At 46.2% G+C, this 20271-nt stretch overlaps 1 protein-coding gene across 11 annotated transcripts in view; it reads right to left on the bottom strand.

Moving 5' to 3' along the window:
• Nucleotides 1-20271, bottom strand: part of LOC119188214 (5'-AMP-activated protein kinase subunit gamma-1-like) — a 383279-nt gene that overhangs the window by 93074 nt on the left and 269934 nt on the right. For all 11 annotated transcript variants that reach the window (XM_075895085.1, XM_075895099.1, XM_075895073.1 and 8 more), the window contains one exon: nt 5282-5406. In XM_075895085.1, coding sequence (XP_075751200.1) covers nt 5282-5406 — 125 coding nt within the window. The remainder of the gene's footprint in view (nt 1-5281; nt 5407-20271) is intronic.

The following is a 20271-nucleotide window of genomic DNA, read 5'->3' as shown; positions in this document are numbered from 1 at the left end:
GCTAGGAACCGAACACACGACCTCGTGGTGCTCGGCAGACGCGGCGGGTCGGGCATATGCGCATAAATTCGCTGTTGCATACGCAAATACGCCTCAGGCATTCGTCGAGACGAAATAGGAAGAGCGAAAAGACTCGCAGGAAAAAAACACGGCGTGGTGCGACAAGATGTAAGAGAAATAGAGAGAGAGAATTTGAAGAAGAATAAAGAAAAAAAAAGGAGCACGTCGAGGCGATATGTCACGGCCAATCAGCCCCAGCGCCACGTAGCCCTCTCTGTTCACCAAACGTTGGCCCCATTCCCACTCCTCGCACGTATATACGGCCGTGCGAATATTCTACAACTCGAGATATCGAACCGAATAATTTATGTGGCAAATGCCCACACGGCCAATGCGGAGGAGCCGGAAATTTCCACTCCACCACTTGGGCGGCGATACAAAGCTGCCGGATGCGGAGTCCCGATGAGTTTCTCTGAGCTCATAGAGCAAAAGCGAGCGAGCAAGCAATCTGAAAATGCGTAGCCAAATGTGACTACCACCACGTAATGCACTGGCGAAGCGCGACATTTTTCGCAGATCCGACAAGCCGACACGAAGCTATGATCAGCGCCTGGAACAAAGTGTCTCGGGAATGCGCCAAACTGCTCAAGAAAAAAAAAAGCGCAACAAAAAGATAAAAGGCTTCGACGCTGCTACAGAAAATTAAAAGGCGGTGTACCTGAGTGGCCAAAACGCACTGCCTTTAAGCACTAAGTAGTGGGTCAAATTCTTCGCGTATATCCGTTAAGATACTCACAGCGTTCAGATTACTCAAACGGCCATGAATATCACAGCCAGATACTCATGCCCGTTTTTTTTTTTAGTACCTCTGAAAATCGCATAGCTGCACTGGTTCATAATTAGCAGAAAAATTCTCAATGCTTTCGTTCTCGAATGCCCACTGCGAAGCTGGCCTGCCCACTCACCCCAAATGCACATTATTGTCACTTCGAGCGCCGTAACGATAACTTTCTCTTATTTATTTACTTCTCAACTAGCCTGCTTGACGCATGCTACCACTACTATCTCTACTACTACCTCTACTACCTCTGTTCTTATTCTGTTCTGAGCCGGTGATTAGCCAACAACCCAGCACTGCTTCTTCAATCATCACACTATCTAGAATCCTTTATGCACTGACATGGTCACCCGCCGATACGCTTTTTTTTCTCGCGTTTTTTGCCCTCATAATTTTTACCCACCCACACCCCCACCCACACACACCCATCCACTCCCCCCACACACACCCATCCACCCACCCCCCACACACACACCCACCCACACCCACCCACACCCACACCCCCACCAACCGAATTTCGTATTTACTTTCCTCTATTCTTTGCTCTTTCTCTTCCATCTTCCTTTCTTCTATCTCTGCCCTGCTCCCGAAAGAATAGGCATGCGCTGTGCCCCTCCAGATAATGGTTGTTAGACTGCTATCTCTTTTTTATGTATGCTTGTGTTGATGATTGATTTATATGCGGGGTTTAATGTCCCAAAACCACCATATGATTATGAGAGAGGAGGGCTCCAGAAATTTCGGTCACTCGGGGTTCCTTAACGTGCGCCCAGATCTGAGCACACGGGCCTACAGCATTTCCACCTTCATCGAAAATGCAGCCGCTGCAAAACACTAAAATCTAACCATCGCACACAAACTGTCTTCGTACTTTGCCCTTTCAATATTGCCTGCCACGGCCGGCAGTCGACAGGGCGAGCTTTTAAACTTAACAGTGCACCACCTTGGCCACCGCGACACCGCGGCTTTCAGCTATAAACTGTCCGAAAAGTTCGCGTCGTTTCCCGAAAAAAATATTCGACGAATGCACGAAGAAGAAAATTTGCATCACAGACAGCGAGGCGGTTTCATGACTACGCAATTGATTCCGTCTGAAATATTCCCGACCCCAAACCGTATTCGTTCCTCTGTTCGCATTTGCATGACGAGCGTTATATTGGAGTAGGTAATGAAAGATTTATTGCTCAAAACGAGGAAAAGAAAAACAAAAAAAAATCACCAGCATGCCTCAATGTCAAAAGAAATGTAAAAGTAAATGTCTCGCTTCGCATGAATTTCGATGAGAAGCGTGTAGGGTGGAACACGCTGACGCAAGCAAAGAGAAGATTCGAGACCCTCCGAGCAGCGGTTCATGCGGCTGTTGGGGAAAAAAACAAATCTCTAGCAGCCCCCGTTCGCGGCGACACGACACGCTGCAAATAGATCCAAAGCGATGGCACTTCACATATTGCGCGCACTCGAAAGATCGCACTGCTTAGGCGTGAACACCCCCTTTCCCAAGCTATTCTTTTATATATATTTGTTCGTCCATTACTCGAAAGAGACAACGAAAGGGCGGGTCTAGCGCTCGAAACACGGGAACGATGTAAAACCATCTATCGATGGGCGAATGTGCGCGACCAGAAAAATGTTTTTTTTTTTTTTTTTCCTTTGAGCTTTCCCAACGCGAAGAAAGCGCGATGCATCTTGGCACCGAGTCAGTTGGTGTTCAAATTATTTTTTTTCTTTTCGTTCTTTCCTTCAGCTTATCTCTTCGTCCGTCCTCGTTGTTTTCGGCTTTCGCACCTCCACGAAAAGCGCGAGAGAAGAGGGGGGGGGGGAGGAGAAACGATACGTCGCACGCGGGACCATAGCGCCATCTGGCATCTGCTACTCAAACTGAAGTCTCGCAAAAGGTGGCGCATGCAACGAACAGCACGCGCGGAGGATCACTCGGTTAATTAAGGAGTTTTAGAATGACGTTTGCGGGTGTTCCGGGCGTTGCTTTAGTTGCGGGCGCAATACGAGCTTTAGAATAGCGTTGCTCCCCCCCTAGTGAAAAGTCTTGGGACTTTCGCCCCGACCGCAAACCCAAACACACAGAAGCTACACACGGCACTCCGCTGGCCTCGTGGGCTGCGATCGCCGCACGTTATTTCGGATTTCCTGCGGGCGGACCGGCCGCGAACGGCGACTCGCGTTACGACGCATGCGCAATGGCAGCGACCGCACCGCAAGACCTCGCGGTGCGCTATTCTAAAACTCCCTAATATATTCCATGCTACGTGACGACCGCACGGAATAAACGCGAGAAAGAGGAGACGATAATGACGAGTCTGGCAGTGAAACCAGCTCAGAAAATAAAGTAAAAAATCGATGACTTTTATACGAATCAGTAATCTTGAGTAGAAATACAGATGAAGTAACAAAACAGTGAGGAAGCAGAAGTGTATGAGTTTGAACAGTGAGATACTTAGATATAGGATTTAAAGATAGCCCTTCTTCCCTAAAAACCGCGCCCCTTCGAGAAGGGGGAGGTGTTACGGGGGGGGGGGGGGGGAGGAGGTCTGCGGGAAAGAAGATTTCTCCTTTAGAAGTGTGCTTGAGGAGATGGGGGAAGAATTCCTTGTACCAAAATCCAATTACAGTTCCTTCCGCTCTTAGAAGCAAGCACTCATCCCCCTCCCTCCCCCCCCCCCCCCAAGCCTTTTGGTAAGACTCCCGAAAAATCAAAATTCTGGATGCACCCATGTTCCTCAGCGTACCCAACACGATTATATTGACTGACTTACAGACTTGAAGTGTTTAGCCTCATGGGAAATATTTTCCGACTCTTCAAAACAGACCAGAAGGAATGAAGTGACTTGTAGAGAAAATTTCAAGAAGAAAACGTTCTTTAAATCAAATCACGTACTTCTATACATTTAGGTCAAAGGAAATCATAGGGTTCGCACAAAGTAAAATTTGCACCACTCACTCTAGGCTGCTTTACAATGGGCACTTCGAACGCCCTGACCACAACACGTGATAGATGGTGAACATTACGGAAGCGTATGCACACAGAGCAGTAAGTATGGGCCTTGAGAAGCACGCTCTGCCGGACAAATTGATAACTCATCTCAACACGGCGGTGCGCACGAAAAAAACGATAGCACGAAGGGAATGATACAAAACCCGGAGCGATTATCAAGTTCCGATAAGCATTAGTATAGTTCAGTCACAAGGCTCCACAGAACGCCTCCAAGGGATGACACCACATGCCGGCTACATGTTCTCGCTATTCATCGTCGCCGCTGCCTTGAAGGTTTTTTTGCTTATACCTTTCAGTCAATCCTGAACAAGCCTTGCATCCAGCTCCGCCACAAAGAGAAATGAATACCTCGGTTTCATTTTAATGTAACACATCACCAAGGCTTTCAGAACACGATAACCACTCTAAATGGCTCCAATCGAAACTTGTGTTGCAGTTCACAAAGGATGAATAACGAAAAAAAAAGAAGCGAAAGAAAAGAAAGGAGGAACGGAAATAGCAAAAAAGAAAGAAAAAAAGAAAGAAAAAAGTAAGCAAGATAGAACGGAATTGAAAAGAAAGACAAATAAAGAGAAAAAACAACGAGAAAACGGAAATAGAAAGAAAGAAAGAAAGAAAGAAAGAAAGAAAGAAAGAAAGAAAGAAAGAAAGAAAGAAAGAAAGAAAGAAAGAAAGAAAGAAAGAAAGAAAGAAAGAAACCACGCGCGTACGAGGTGATGCACGTTAGAAGTAGTCGCTACCAATCGGATTCCAAGCCGCAAAGCTCGTTGCATAAATGTTTATATCTTCGCCCTGTGTTCTCCCGCTCTTTCCCTGTTGTTTTTTTTTCCCTTTTCTATTCATGCGCGTGCACTGATCGGCGGTTCCTTTTGCGCAGCCCGAAATTCGGCAATGCTTTCGCAGGACAGGAGATTACCTCATACCGAGCATCGGGAACGTGAATAGCGCGTCCTACCTTTAATGCACTTGCAGTGCGTTTTTGTGTTTTGCTACTACTTCGTTTTAGTATTCGGTAGGCGGATTAACCGAAGCTTTAAATCCTTGCACAAAGGCTCATACTGATAATACAGTGCATACTGCTTAGCTGTGCCCGGCATTCTAGTGATAAAGAAAAAAAAGACGCGAAATGCAGTGTACATTTTGTTACTAACACGCATGCATGCACGCACACACACGCATGCACGCGCACACACACACGCGCGCTCGCACACAATAGAACCACGAAATCGATAGAACGCAATCTTTGCGACAAAAAGAAAAAAAAGCATTCACGTGCTAAACAAAAGTCTCGTCCAGTTTCTTCATCTGTTGTAAAGCAGCGCCGATGCGGAAAGCGCTCAACGAAACCGCCACGTCCTGTAGGCGTTTTTACCATTGCGTGACACTACACAACCCTATAAAAGTGGATAGAGAGAGAAAAAAACCCTACTGACCGTGGCGGCATGGTGGTGCCTGTGTATAAGGGCGGTGTGATGGTCTAGCGAGTCTAGAGACCGCTGTTGCTGCACCGAACCACGGCGACGCTCGGGCTCAACAGAATGGCGCCGCAGAAGGGAACCTGCAGAGAAAAGAAGACTACGCATGTAGCGGCCGTTACAAGGACGCTTAACAACTACATACTGAACACACGTTTGATACAAACGAAACCCACACCTGTACAAAGCCGCGTTTGTAACAATAAAACCCACACGAAAGGCGTGCGCAAAGGAGGGGGGAGAGAGTAAGTTTCGTTCAGGAGTCTCGAGAACAAGGTGAATTTCGTTTTACCGAGTTAATGGTGCAAGTAAGAAACCATAAGACCCTCTTGCTAATACTTGAATTAACTTACTCCATCTTATTAGACCAACCAGAGCAGAAACTGATACTCTTCAAATTACTGCTACGTTCATGATCTAGAACATTTACTGACCCATAGAGTTACAACAGCACCCATTAAGTGATCGCTACGACATTATTATTATTATTATTATTATTATTATTATTATTATTATTATTATTGCGTCGCGAATGATGATCACTAACAGCCTTCTATTTGAACAGTAGTGGCTACAAGTGGCCACTCCACAGAATAAATGTTACAAAAATTATCGTAATACAGCGACCTTTATTCGGTAAGTGATACAGCCGTGACGAGCCTCTTCCTTTCCAATGTTTTTTTTTTTTTTTGGTTTCCATGAAGCCTTGCTAATAACAACTCAGTTGACTTGTTCAGCCATCTGGCATTGTTCATCTAGATTGATTAACGCTGAAGTTTTCAGAACAGGCTGACGCGCTTTCGAGAAAACCGAGAATCAGAAAATGGGAACTCGAAATAAATAAAATAAAATCAGATATCACGAAAACATTCACTACATATTATCTCATTATATATTTTTTGTTATTTGAACAAGGTTTTCGAGATGGGAACTTCTTTCTTGCGTATGAGATACCTGTCTTTTTAAAATAATAGGCTCTTTAGAAATTTTTTACGCTTCTACAAAGCCCCAGTAAGCCCTTCTCACAGGCAATAAATATAGAGATAATAACGGAAACCAAAATAAAAACATATAAATAGCACTTAGAGTTTATGTTGGTTCACTCACACAGAGGTTGCGCGGCACGAATGACAACACAAAATACTTCTTTTTACTAATCATCGTTACTACAAAGTTTATACAACTAATAAAAACGATTAAGAAAATAACTTCCCATTTTCTTAGATCACAGAAGGAGAGGCCAATGCGAACTCGGAGCAGCCAGCCGATTACAGAAAAGCTCGCTCTTCCATAATGAGGCGAGCTCACTTTATAATGTTCCTCAAGACGCCAAGAAGTGTCGCAACTAGTGATTTATTTACGTCGCCCGTTCGGACCCACGAGCATGTCTCAACGCAGCACCTAGGTCTCGCTATTGCGCAATCTCTACGTCTAGATCTTGCCCGCCTCGAATGAACGACATCGTTCAAGTGACTCAACAAAAAGCGTAGAGAGAGGTAGGCAACGGAAGGGTTTCGAAGTATTTTTGGTGGCTTCTTTAGAGCTCGGTCGTGGAGCGTCACTTTCAGGTTCCCGAGCATAATTAGGAAAAAAAAAAAAAGGAGCGCTGGTAATTTTCACAGGCGTTCGTTTTGTTTAAGTGCTGGACATAATAAAGGACTAACACAACGTCGTGGATTAAAAAAAGAAGACAAAGAAAAGCTGCATCGCCTGAACATTTTCACTATTTAGGCACTTGGTAAAAATCTGTGTTAAAACGTATATAGGGGGAAAAAAGCACCCCCTCCTCACACACACAAAGCAGCTTGTAAATTAAAGCTGGTTTCACCCTTTGCTTAGGTGTATGGGGAGAAGACTCCTTTACAGAAGCTGTCTCGGCCAGCGCGCGAGAATGAACTTGCGAAGATGACTAAACGGCCTTTCGCACAATTACTACTAAGTGCTCAGAGGAAAAGCGGTTAGAGTTAATTGCGAGTACACTTAAGAAAATAGCGAAAAATTTTCCTCACCCGACATTTGTGCGTCGAATCCAGCCCGAACAAGTAGACCTTAAAGACCATAACAGATTTCGTTTCAATAGTTCAGATAGGTGAGAAACTATACGTAATAAAGCTCGATTATCAATTTTTAGATGAAAACTTTTTATTAAACACACTGACAGCCTTCAAAGTACTGTAGCACTGGCACGTAGTTCCTAACGAGGAAAGCTGTCACATAGAAATGTGATTAATTTAGCATACCAAATTATCCGCAAAACATCAATTTCGGTCAAAGAGTTTCAACAAATATTCTAGAGCGTGAATTTAGGAGCACTATTTTTCGCCTATTCTGTCAAGATGTGCCCCCACCCATCATCACAAAAAAAATTAAAAAAGAAGCGAAAAAAAAAAACCACGATATCACTGTCGAGCACGTCACTAACCAACAGACCCGTCAGTCTTGCATAACAAACCAGTAGATAAATACTCGCGGCCACGAATTCTCCTTTGCCTCAAAGACAGGAAATAAACCAGACATTTCGCAGCGACCGACACTCAGCAATATCGACCATGGCGGAATGCTTACTCAGTACACACGTTTACTCAAAATCAAAGCGGGCCTACAGCGTCAAAGCACGAAAAAAAAAAAGGGGGGGGGGGATACAATAAGTCACTGAGAGTAAGTTCGTGGTGCCGGCGCTGTTTCAGCAAGAGAACTCGTAGCGAAATAACATCCTCCCAGCCATGTTTTCGCAAACAGAGCTTGCTTTGAGAGTAAACAATATTCGGACGCACCACGACCAAACAATGTGGCGTCATCACCGAACGAGAAGAAAGAGACTGAATAGTTATTATTCCTGAAAGTCGAAAGTATACGTAGCGACACTCGCAAAAAAAAAAAAAAAAAGAGATAAATACGGGAATGTCTCGGTGTACAGAAATCCTGGCGAATTCTCGTCATTGAAATTTTCTAAAGCTATATAAAAACGGTATCGATCAGGAAATTCTTTTAAGGAAAATAAATTTCTTCCCGCTGAAATGTAGTGGTACCCGGCTACGCCTACTTCCATTATACCGCTTCACGTGGACGCATTTTTCTTTTCGCTCCACCCGCAACGTTAAGGGTGCCGGCAGCCCGCAATCAGTGGAAGAGGTGGTTCGCGGCGTGGTTTTACGAAACCGTTCCCAGTAGGCACGAAAACAAACAAACGAAAAAAAATCAATAGCCAAGGGAAGAAAGCACTACAGTAAGAGTGGGAGTCTATTGAACAGGGAAGTTGCATTAGCGTCGGATCCAGGCGCACATCGAGTAGAGTTTGGCCCCTCCCATTTTAACCTTTCTTAAAAAAAAAAAAAGTGGTTGAAGCGTCGAGGAAAGAACCCCTGCCGGCCGAGGCAAGGAAGCGACCTTCACCGACGCTATGCGATAGCTGTAGTTCTGATTTTACGGCGTTTTTTTAATTTTATTTTTGTTTTATTACGCTGGCTTCTTTATTATTTTTTTCATATTTACGTCTCATTTAACAGCGTGGGGTTAAAGTAAGAGGGGAGTAACGACTCGGCACAGCGCAAAGGAGATAAGAAAGTAGTTGTTACGCGAGCTACGGTAAGTCGCGGAAAAACTGCAGTACACCGAGCAAGCGGGAAATAAAAGTAAATCCTTAATCGATTGTATCCGTCCCGGTTGGCTTTTCTGTAGTATATACAAACACGCTAACGGCGAAAGATACAAAAACTCACAACGGAAAAAGAATATGGCTATAAGGGGGGGGGGGGGGGGTAGCTGGTGTTCATTCATCCTGAAGGTGCGCTAAGTGAACACGGATACAAAGACGCAGACGGAAAGAAATACAGGAGACACAACGTCGAGCGCAAGATTAAGGATAGGAAACAAATATAAAGAGCACTTATGATTAAAAAACTAAGGATATAACGAAGAAGGAACAAAGATCCTTGGCTTAAAAAATACACCAATTTATCCGTTGCTTCTGTGTTTCGATTTGAACTTGCAAAAATAGCAGAAGTGAAAAAGCAGACGTAGTCTCGCATACAGCCCAGCCAATCACACTGAAACATTCACTGAAGCATCCACCGACCGGAAAATGCAGCAAGACCCGAGTCCACGTAAAACGCGTACGAATAATATAGTGATAATATAGTAGTGTTAGTAATCGCCGCAATAAGAAAACAAAGTCGGCTAGTGTGTGTGCACTTCAATTAGCGCAACGCAGTATAAACGATCCAGCCGCCAACGCGATTGCCTGGCGAATCCGATGGGACGGCGCGTGGAAGGCCGAGACAAAGTATCTACAGGCGCCGTCGAAGCGGCTCGTCTCTGCGAGATCAGGTCGATATTCCTGGCGGAGGTGCGGCGTGTAATTAAGGGTCGAGCCAGCGCCCAGCAAACGTTCCCATCCACGAGCACGCACGCATACACACGAGAGAACCCACAAGAGGCGCGAAAGGAAGGAAGGAGGCAACAAACGAGTCGAGATCGGGCGGATCTGTTCACGGCCCCACCGGAATCTGTAAACACTCCAGGGAAAGACACGTTCGATACACCTTGCGGTGCAGGCTGTAGTGTTGTTGAGAGCACGCTCTCCGCCTCGCCGAAAGTCGCGAAATCACGCGATCGATGGGTTCCGAAAACACTCGACCGAAGTAGACCACGTACGTAAATAAATAAATACATCGATAAATACATTAGCGGAAATTTGTCTCAAATGAGACTTCAAAGCTTGAGAATCACCTAAAGAAGTCTGGCAGAGGCTTATATAGTAGTACACATATTCATTGATATGTGGGGTTTAACGTCCCAAAGCCACCATATGATTATGAGAGACGCCGTAGTGGAGGGCTCCGGAAATTTCGACCACCTGGGGTTCTTTAACGTGCATCCAAATCTGAGCACACGGGCCTACAACATTTCCGCCTCCATCGAAAATGCAGCCGCCGCAGCCGGGATTCGATCCCGCGACCTGCATGTCAGCAGCTGAGTACCTTAGCCACTAGACCACCGCGGCGGGGCTAGTAGTACACATGTAACACTACGAATCGACTGAAGCATATTATATGAGAAGCATTTCGTAGCGAACCAAGGCACTTTGTGCGTTTCTATCGACGTATCCATCGACATTTCAGCCGCCCACGTCCGGGCGTTCTCGTGAACGCCTCCCATCCTCAACATGGCGCTGACCGAAATTGGTATGGGACGGTAAGAGGGTTGGAAAAATACGACGGTCTCGTCATGATATGAATGACGTGAAAATCCTGCCGCGTAAGTCGTCAAACGCTTTCTCACATGCAAAGAAAGGGCACGTCTGGCCGATACCCGTAACCATGGGACACGGCATGCGGGTATCTGCCACGGGTGATTGACACTTTAAATATACCCAGAAACAGCGAGAACAGATATTGGTCATTTAAATCATCATCATCATCATCATCATCATCATCAGCCTGACTACGTCCACTGCAGGACAAAGGCCTCTCCCATGTTCCGCCAGTTAACCCGGTCCTGTGCTTGCTGCTGCCAATTTATACCCGCAAACTTCTTAATCTCATCTGCCCACCTAACCTTCTGTCTCCCCCTAACCCGCTTCCCTTCTCTGGGAATCTAGTCAGTTACCCTTAATGACCAGCGGTTATCCTGTCTACGCGCTACATGCCCTGCCCATGTCCATTTCTTCTTCTTGATTTCAGCTATGATATCCTTAACCCCCGTTTGTTCCCTAATCCATTCTGCTCTCTTCTTGTCTCTTAAGGTTACACCTACCATTTTTCTTTCCATTGCTCGCTGCGTCGTCCTCAATTTAAGCTGAACCCTCTTTGTAAGTCTCCAGGTTTCTGCTCCGTAGCTAAGTACCGGCAAGATACAGCTGTTATATATCTTCCTCTTGAGGGATAGTGGCAATCTATCTGTCATAATTTGAGAGTGCTTGCCGAATGTGCTCCACTTCATTCTTATTCTTCTAGTTACTTCAATCTCGTGGTTCGGTTCTGCGGTTATTACCTGCCCTAAGTAGACATAGTCTTTTACAACTTCAAGTGCACTATTACCTATCTCGAAGCGCTGCTTCTTGCCGAGGTTGTTGTACATTACTTTCGTTTTCTGCAGATTAATTTTAAGACCCACCTTTCTGCTCTCCTTGCCTAACTCCGTAATCATGAGTTGCAATTCGTCCCCTGAGTTACTCAGCAATGCGATGTCATCGGCGAAGCGCAGGTTACTAAGGTACTCTAAGGACGCCATAAATAAAAAAAAATTACACAAAATTATTGTTTCTTGATAATGGAAGGATGAACTTCTAAACTTCCTAACTTTTGTTGTAGGAAAGCTAGAGCCATGAAACTTGCTTTTTCATTCATTCACAAAACTGTTGTTCCTTCTTCAAGTCTAAGCGAATTCGAGACCGTACCATTCTATGGTCATTGCATCGTACCTTGCCAACCACTTCCACATCCTGCACGATTCCTGGGTGTGCAGTCATTATAAAGTCTATTTCGTTCTTATTTTCGCCATTAGGGCTCCTCCATGTCCACTTGCGGTTTTCTCATTTTCGGTAGAAGATATTCGAAATCCGTAAATTATTGCGTTCTGCGAATTCTATAAGTAGCTCTCCTCTGGCGTTTCTAGTACCGATGCCATAATCTCCTACTGCCTGGTCTCCAGCCTGCTTCTTCCCTACCTTTGCATTAAAGTCGCCCATCACTATAGTATACTGTGTTTTTACCTTACTCATTGCCGATTCCACGTCTTCATAGAAGCTTTCAACTGAAGCGTCATCATGGCTGGATGTAGGCGCGTAAGCCTGTACTACCTTCATCTTGTTTCTTTTATTCAGTTTAATTACGATACCTACCACCCTTTCATTAATGCTCTAGTAATCCTCTATGTTGCCAGCTATGTTTCTGTGAATTAGGAACCCCACTCCCAGTTCTCTTCTATCTGCCAAGCCCCTGTAGCAAAGGACGTGCCCCTTCTGTAGCACCGTATAGGCCTCATCTGTCCTCCTAACGATTTAAATACGAGGGAGCTAAGAAAAAAAAATGAAGCCGACATCGGTAGCGTTGACCCAACGATTGAAACGAATAAAAAATTAGGACACGAGCAGGATTCGAACCCATGCGTTCTGCGCGGCAGTCAGGTACTCTATACCACAAATAGACGTCAGTTCTTGAAACTGTTTTGAAACAACAACCTTCGCAGGCGTAATTTCAGTGCGACGTCAATTGCGGTTGCAGTGTCAGCTGTCTATAACAAAGCAATGGGCATTCCATATATGTACCGCTACGAGACAGACGTCATGTCTGGTTAACGTTGATTCTGGTTGATTCTGGATCCGCCTTTATATCAGCACAAATAATACATTTGCATTTCTATTATTTAGCAAAATTATGTTAAAGCATTGCTAGACTCCTGGGGAATGCGCTCACGAAAGTTACGTATGATAATCACATCACCTCGCCGCGATGTGCATTAATTGCGTCTCGACAACATTGACGCCAGCGCTGTAATTTTCGCGGAAATTTTAGCGCGCGAACAAAACGACGACACAGAGACAAGAAGGAGATGAAATCTGCGTCGTCGTTTTGTTCTCGCGCTATAACTATCGTCATGCCATACCGACTAGCCCAAGCTGCCACATTTCACGGAAATCCTCAAATTTTTTGCTGATGGTGCCATGGCCTTTTTAAAGGAAACAGAGCGGAGAACACCCCAAAAAAAACCACGCTGCACGCTTTGGCAACTAGTTCGCACGATTGTTACAACACTGCAGGCAGACAGCAGTTATAGCGCCGGTTCGCTTGGCTGTTCGTCTCATTCAGCAGTCGCGAGCTCTCTCCACACCACAGCCGAGAACGAAAAAAAATACACGGGCTCGCGGGGCCCACTCGTCGCGTTGCGGCAACGTTCGCGCCACGCAATGACAAAAACAGCGCAGGTGGAAACGCAGCGCGCCAAGTTGCCGGAAAGCCTTGCGTGTCTGGAAAGCATTACGCTCCCGACTGCTCGACGGGCAACGTAGACCCTTAGCGGTGTCTCTAAAATAAACGGATGGAGGGCGCGACGACGACTACACGAAACGTGAATAAGAGCAAGTTGTTTTGATAACAGGGTGATGGCTCGAACGAGTTCTCCGAAGCCTCCTTTTAGGCGGCGGGGAAACCAATGTCCTTCGCACAACACGCAAATGTAATACTGGGTTCCGTTAGAGCAAAAGGGAGCAAGATGAAAAGAAACATTCCTTTTTGTTGAAGAATGTTCCTCCAAGTCCAACGACAGTAATTGAAAAATATTCTTATATTAACCATCGGTTTCATGGCTGTTAATCCACCATGGATCCCAGCCGTGGTGGGTGGGATCGATAAATCAAGGAACAAGCAAGCAATCAAGCTTCTCCCACCATTCAGCTGCTGCCGGCGTCGAAGCCCACTTTACAACGTCTGCGACAATCTGAGGTGTACGTTTTGGTGAAGTGGCATTGCAACTATCTTTCGCTACCGTCACCAGTATCGTCGACCTCGACTGATGCCAAGGAAGGAAACGATGGGAAAACGCCGGCGAAAACGCTGAATGTAGTTCGGTCTTCGTGGTGTCACCATGTGTTGTACGAACACCTGCGGAACACTTATAACGGAATGCTAGTCACGCTGAAGCAAGGCGAGCTCGCATATACGTGCTCAGACCCAGGAAGAACGTGGTGCTACACGTGGAAAAAACGCTGCAGCTCAACGCACATTCAACCGTGTTCACTACATTTCGTATTGTTCCTAAACATCCTGGCCTTACCTCGTATAGGTCTGATGTTTTGCTATCGCATTCATTGCTTCAGCCTTGTGCCGACACCATGTCTTTTTTTTTTTCGAAGGTTTGACTGGACTGCACAACGATATCTCGACCTTTGTATGCCGCAGCCCGGAGGTCCTCGCCCATGAATGTTTCGGGAACCTCTTGTGGGTCAGCGGAAGTGACGAGGAACTTCTTGCCATGAGCGAAAAAGGGGGTTGAGTCATAAGCTAACCCAACACGCAGCATGAAATACGTGTCATTTATTTCGCCTGAGGAAATAATTATCAAACTAGAGTGCCACGCCGATTCGATTCCAGCCGCTGGTTCATAAGTAGGGCAGTGTGCACCCGCATTGAACCTGTTCCTAACTACGTTCGCTCTTGAAGTATGCAAGCCTATAAGACGTATGTCCGCGTGCATCTATCGTAGAAAGTTGCAACAACAACTTCCCAGCAATTTACCGGGCAAGAGAAGCATAAGTTAACTCCGCCGCAATACGATAAGCAATGTTGTGAAGCACACAAAAGTAGGAAGGGGCCGGTTTACGGAACGTGTGCACAAAAAAAAAAACAATAAAGAGAGATATGTTTTCTTTGATTTTTAGGGATGGATTTCGCGGGCTCCTAAAATGGCTTAGCGAGCCCCCTGGGACCCCAATTTGAGAGCCATTTCGAATGACGGTTTACAGCCCACATTGGCTGAAGACGACAGCACCAGGTTTAATTTTTTTAAGTAATGCTGCAAACTAGTGCTTCGAAGTTATCTTCTGCTTTCGTTATTTAACGAATTTAACGACTGCTTTCGTTATTTAACACGAGCAACGCACGCTGTATACAGCTAATCATACTTCAAGTTCTCCTGGAAACAGATGCGGCTGGCAAAGCGGGCAGAGAGGCATGTGGGCACGTCAACACCACGATTGCGCACTCTTTGTCTTTGCCCCCTTTTTGCGGGCCGCACAGCGCTCTAGATAGTTACATCGCACCTTTTGGCAGCGGCGCCAGAAGTCTAGCCGCAAAGTGCCATCCCAGAACATGATTCGAACCACAGGAGTTTAGCGTCTTAAAGAGAGGCGCAAATACCTCCCAAAGTAAAGATTGATAGATCACACTCGCAGGACGCGAACTAAGCAAGTCCTCGTTACTATCAATGAAGCCGACTGATACAGGTGGCGTCGCCACCAACAGAACCCTGGAGTTACGCAGGCGCACGGCCTGTACTTAAGGTAGCGATGTACCACGAAATGTCCGGCTACCAGCCACAGCTATGCGGTGAAGCCACGCTTCGTTTTTACAACATGTCAGGCGTGTCCCCGACCAGCGATGAGCTTTACTGGCAAAAATTGGTCTTATTCCAGGACGGTGAGGCGTCATCGTCGGGAGATACAAAAAATCGTCCTGAACATCAGCCTTTTCGCAATGCACGGTTACTAACGGCGTCCGGAGAACAGACGCGCAACCATGTCACCTGAAGGTAAATCATATAATGTAACCCTACATGACACCCCGCATTCCTACTTTGTAGGGTCGAAAATTCAGCAGAATTTAGACGTGAATAAGCGCACTTTCGCAGTTTCTTTTTGAAGGAAACAAGAGACCGGCAAGTGCGGCGGCGGAACTAATGAAAGTCGACAAATTCACTCGCGAGTGGGCTCATTCCGACTCACTCCGAATCAGATCAAGCCGTGAGTGGTCGTAGTGATGGCGAGCGAGTAATATTTCGGTGGATCTGAGTCTTACTGAGCTCTAGGGGCAAACTTATTTTATGATCGAGTCAAATCGAGGTATACAAGTGCCTATTTTATTCCAAGCGATTTTGTTGCAGTGACAAAACGCTGGCACGACAACAAAATATGAAGCAATCAATAATATAATGTCAGAAAGAATAACGACAATATCAGTGCAGTCGCCATCTTTCATCCTCCTTTTCATCTTGCTATTCGGTTCTGTAGTGTATGGCATGGGGTAGAAAACCAAATATTTTTTATCAACGCGATTGCGTTAAAGAGCTCGTTTCGCAGAAATTCCGGTTTCGGCGCCGATGTTGGCGTCGTCGGTTGTGAGCGAAAAATCATCATCTTAGCGTGACCGAAGAATCGAGAAAGATGCGAATAAAATAAATAATAAAATGTTCTGGTTCTGAATGGGGATCGAATCCGGGTCGTTTGCGTGGCAAGCAGGTGTTCTACCCCACCGCCTCCCCCCTCTGCTTGTGAACACGGTAAAAAAAAAAAAAACTTCCTCTGCTTTGTATACAAACACACGCGTCCGGTATACATGCTTCACAATACAGCATAAAACACTGCCGTAATAATGCGTACTACACGTTTACACTGCCATCGGGCGTTCGACCATGGGGTTATCATAATGGACTCATAGTTTAAAGCCAGTCACCCACTACAAAAGGAACACGCGATACTGCACCCTTCAGGCGCCGTAGTGGGTGCATATCAAGTTCAAAAACATTTCTTACACTAACCCCCGTATTCAGAAACGCTCCTCGACTCGAATTCCATCCTTCACTTGACTGAGTTGAGCACTGTGCCGCTGCTCGACCTGAAATTGACGCTGCGCATCTCAAGAATCGCTGCAGAATATTGCCGATATGCAGTGACTTCGTCTGCCCAGAGACGGCGCTCCCATCAGCTTTTTCAAGTCAAGGAGAGCTCTTGAGTGAAGGAGCGTTTGTGAATACGAGGGTGAGTGTTCGAAGTATGCACTAGGAACAGAATATCGCGTTCAACTATCAAAGGCGAAGCTTAAAGGTCCCCCCCCCTTTTTTTTCCCCTTCCAGTCAATCTACCAGCCCTATTCCTCTGTGATGGAATAATGCCTGGTTGCTCCGGCACCCTTTGGGCAGCAGCGCCAGCGAGCCAGCGGCGCGGAACGCCGCCGGTACGCGTCCGCGGCAGCAGGGAGGGGGGCATCTCCGGAGAAGAAACGTGACGCACGACATTGGCTCGAGACGCCGATTACGCGGCCCGGGTCCCGCCCAGCTGGCAAACTCCCGGCGGCTAAGATTAGCGACACGGGCAGCGGGGACGTAGCCAGCTCACCGGCTGGCCGGCCTTGCGCGCGCCCGCATATAAGGCACTGCACAACACCGGTGCACCTATAGCGGCGATGGAAAGAAACAGCGAGGCGCGCTATAGTGCTCCGACGGTCGCATTTCTTTGCGATCGCGCTGTCACCTTTGCGGCAATAGAAAGACGCTAGGGTCGTCACTGGACGTAACATGTACGGCTGTAGTGCAAGCCAAACAGATATAATACAAAGACTGGCATGATTTGCCCTAGGCAGTTTATTGATTTATTTTTTTTATTCATTTACACTCATACCCAGAGCGCCATTTAGGCATTATAGTGGGGGGAGGGGGAGGTTACACAGAAAATTTATAAATCATACATTTCAAAAACATTGGTAGTGAAAAACTAAGGAGAAACAGCGGCATACATTGTTGTCAACACACATGAATTACATAAAGATCAGCTAACCCACCCAAAGAGAGAAAACAAAATGAAATTTATACAAACATGAAAAATCCAAAACCATGTGATAAGAGCTAAACACTGCATGAAATTCGACTGCACCTGAAGACAGAATGAGATGTCAAGGAGCGGCCGCAAAAGCTTCGTTATCTATTATGCTGACCTTGTCAGCAGGCAGACGATTCCATTCAGAAATAGTCTTGGGGAAAAAAAAGGTGCTTTTAAAAAGATTAGTCCTGCAGCTATATTCTCTAACCTTGAGCTCATGATCAGTTTTCCAGAACCATGCAATATCTTTTGGAAATTGCTGAGAACAGAACTACATTGAATGTATGTTGTCGATTTCTTGTTTAAACATATTCTGTGTCCATGTGAGTGAACCTATACGATTAATTCTGTATTTGTAGCTGTTCCAATCAGAAGCCCGGCCCGTATTTTGGATGTATGTTTTGTTTTATTGCAGTACACAAGTGAGTAAAGCGTTACTTCAATTTATATAATGTTCTTATCCCCCCCACGCAGACATATTTCTTTTTGTTTTGAATTAGTTCATATTGATGCACCTTGCTTACTTCTAATGTCTAGACGCCCCCTATCGGCAGGGATGTTTCCCTTCAGACGCTGCTTAGATGGGTAAGCACGCGGTAGTGGAAAGTTCGCAGACAGGCGAATGGTCGAGAAATTCTTGCGATTTGTCTGGTCTGTTAAGGGTGGTTTGTCTAAATGCCCAAGTTGGTCGAGTAATAAGTGACAGAAAAAAAACGTGAACCAATCAGACGACGCGGGTGAAACAGTATGAGTCACTGTACGCCCCCTACTTCTGTCTGTGATGCCTTTAGATCAACAGCTGAGTAGGACGCGCAGACTGAACACTAAGTCAAGTTGAAATTTCAGCGAAAAAAATGAACATAAAATGTCAGCAGTAACGGCCATCCATTGCCTAGGGTTTCCCCAAAAAACAAGATTTCCACAGACACTCCTCCATTCGGGTTCACGCGGATGGGTAGAATCTTAGAAACCTTTTTCAGCAAAGGGCTTACGGTGAAGAAAAATTGCCCGCAGCTTCCCTCGGGGGAACACTGAGGAGGATGCGGAGCATATAATTGGTTAACTGGGTGTTAAAGTGCGACTTACTTGGGTCGATGGCTAAATTGGTTAACGTGGTTGTGAAATGGGGTGTTAAATTGCGACTTACTTGGGTCGATGGCTAAATTGGTTAACGTGGTTGTAGGAGGGGGTGTTAAATGAAAGAACACGTACACACGTATGCGAAAGGACGGCGCTGGTCGAAGGGACGTCGATCATTGTGTTTGTGGATTCGTTGGAATTCATTTCACCGCGACCTTGGACGTCGACGCGCCGTACAAACCAACCGACGAGCGGCAACTGAGCGAGCGAGCGCCGACCTTGAGTATATATACAGCGCTACGGCGCATGCACTGTCAGCTGTTGAATGTTCTCGAAGGAGAAGCGCGCGCGCGGCACAGATGGCGACGGCGCATGCGCTGTCAGCTGTCGAATGTTCTCGAAGGAGAAGCGCGCGCGGCACAGATGGTGGGCGACGGCGCGACGGCGCATGCGCGCGCGTCAGCTGTCGAATGTTCGAGAAGCGGTGCGGACGGCGCACTACAAGGCGAGTGTATAAGATGCTTCCGCATCTAAAAGAAAAAAAAAACGAATGAAAACAAATCACCACAAGTAGCCTTCCCGAATGCGATGCACTGCTTGCATCGATGACGCACTGATGAGTCCCGCCCGCCTCATCACAGTACAGAGAGCCTTTTCGTGCACGAGTGAGTTGCACGCTCGCAAATAATTAGCGGCAACGAACTCGAGCGAAACGGACCTGCATGCGCAACAACCACGTAAAGAGCAGAAGCTTACACACACGAGTAACCACAACTTCCAAACAGCGTGTTTTCAGTCCTAATTACTTCCGATAACGTGGACGCTTTTTTACTTTACTTTTATTTTTGTTACCGTATGCTCGGACATTACAGAAGCTTGAAGCGTGTCGCGAACTGTTGCAACCCTACGCCAAACGTTAAAGTTGTCTGCGCGCTAAAGCTGGGATGAATGCACTTTCTGAATGCATTTGCTCGCTGTCATTATTCCCCACCCCTTTTTTTACTTTTTTTTCTCCCAAAACTACACGCGAATAAAAAAAATGGCAGCATATCCACGGAGTGAATGATGGAGAGTGAGCGAAGCATTCGTCCGTCCATGCGTCCGTCTGTGTGACCGTCCATGCGTCTGTTCGTGCGCCCGTCCCTGCGTTCGCTCATGCATCCGCCCCTGCGTCCTTTCATGCGTCCATCCATGCATCTGTCTGTGTGTCCGTTCGTCCATCTATTCAACACTCCAAGTCCCACAATCTCGCATCTTTTCATCATATATTTCACATATAGAAGCACCGCCATTCAGTGGACATTCCAAGGACTAAACGAGAGGTGGCACACGCACACCTTCTTACGGCTTGCGCTTCGGGTCCACTTCCCCCCTTTAACCACCTCGAGTTCATGGTATATTCTAGTTCACTGTATTCATGGCACTGCGGCCCAATGCTCGCTAAACCTTTCTAAAACCAAGGAGGTTACGCCCAGCGAGTATAACGTAGCAACCTTTTCCTGTCAGATAGTGCTCAATGTACATGCCAGTGGCTGCTAATGTGAAATGAGAGACAGGAAGA

Source organism: Rhipicephalus microplus, chromosome 1 (genome assembly GCF_043290135.1).
Source record: "Rhipicephalus microplus isolate Deutch F79 chromosome 1, USDA_Rmic, whole genome shotgun sequence".
Taxonomy (NCBI): Eukaryota; Metazoa; Arthropoda; class Arachnida; order Ixodida; family Ixodidae; genus Rhipicephalus; species Rhipicephalus microplus.
The sequence above is the reverse complement of the archived record's forward strand: the minus strand, read 5'-3'. Positions and strand labels throughout refer to the sequence as shown.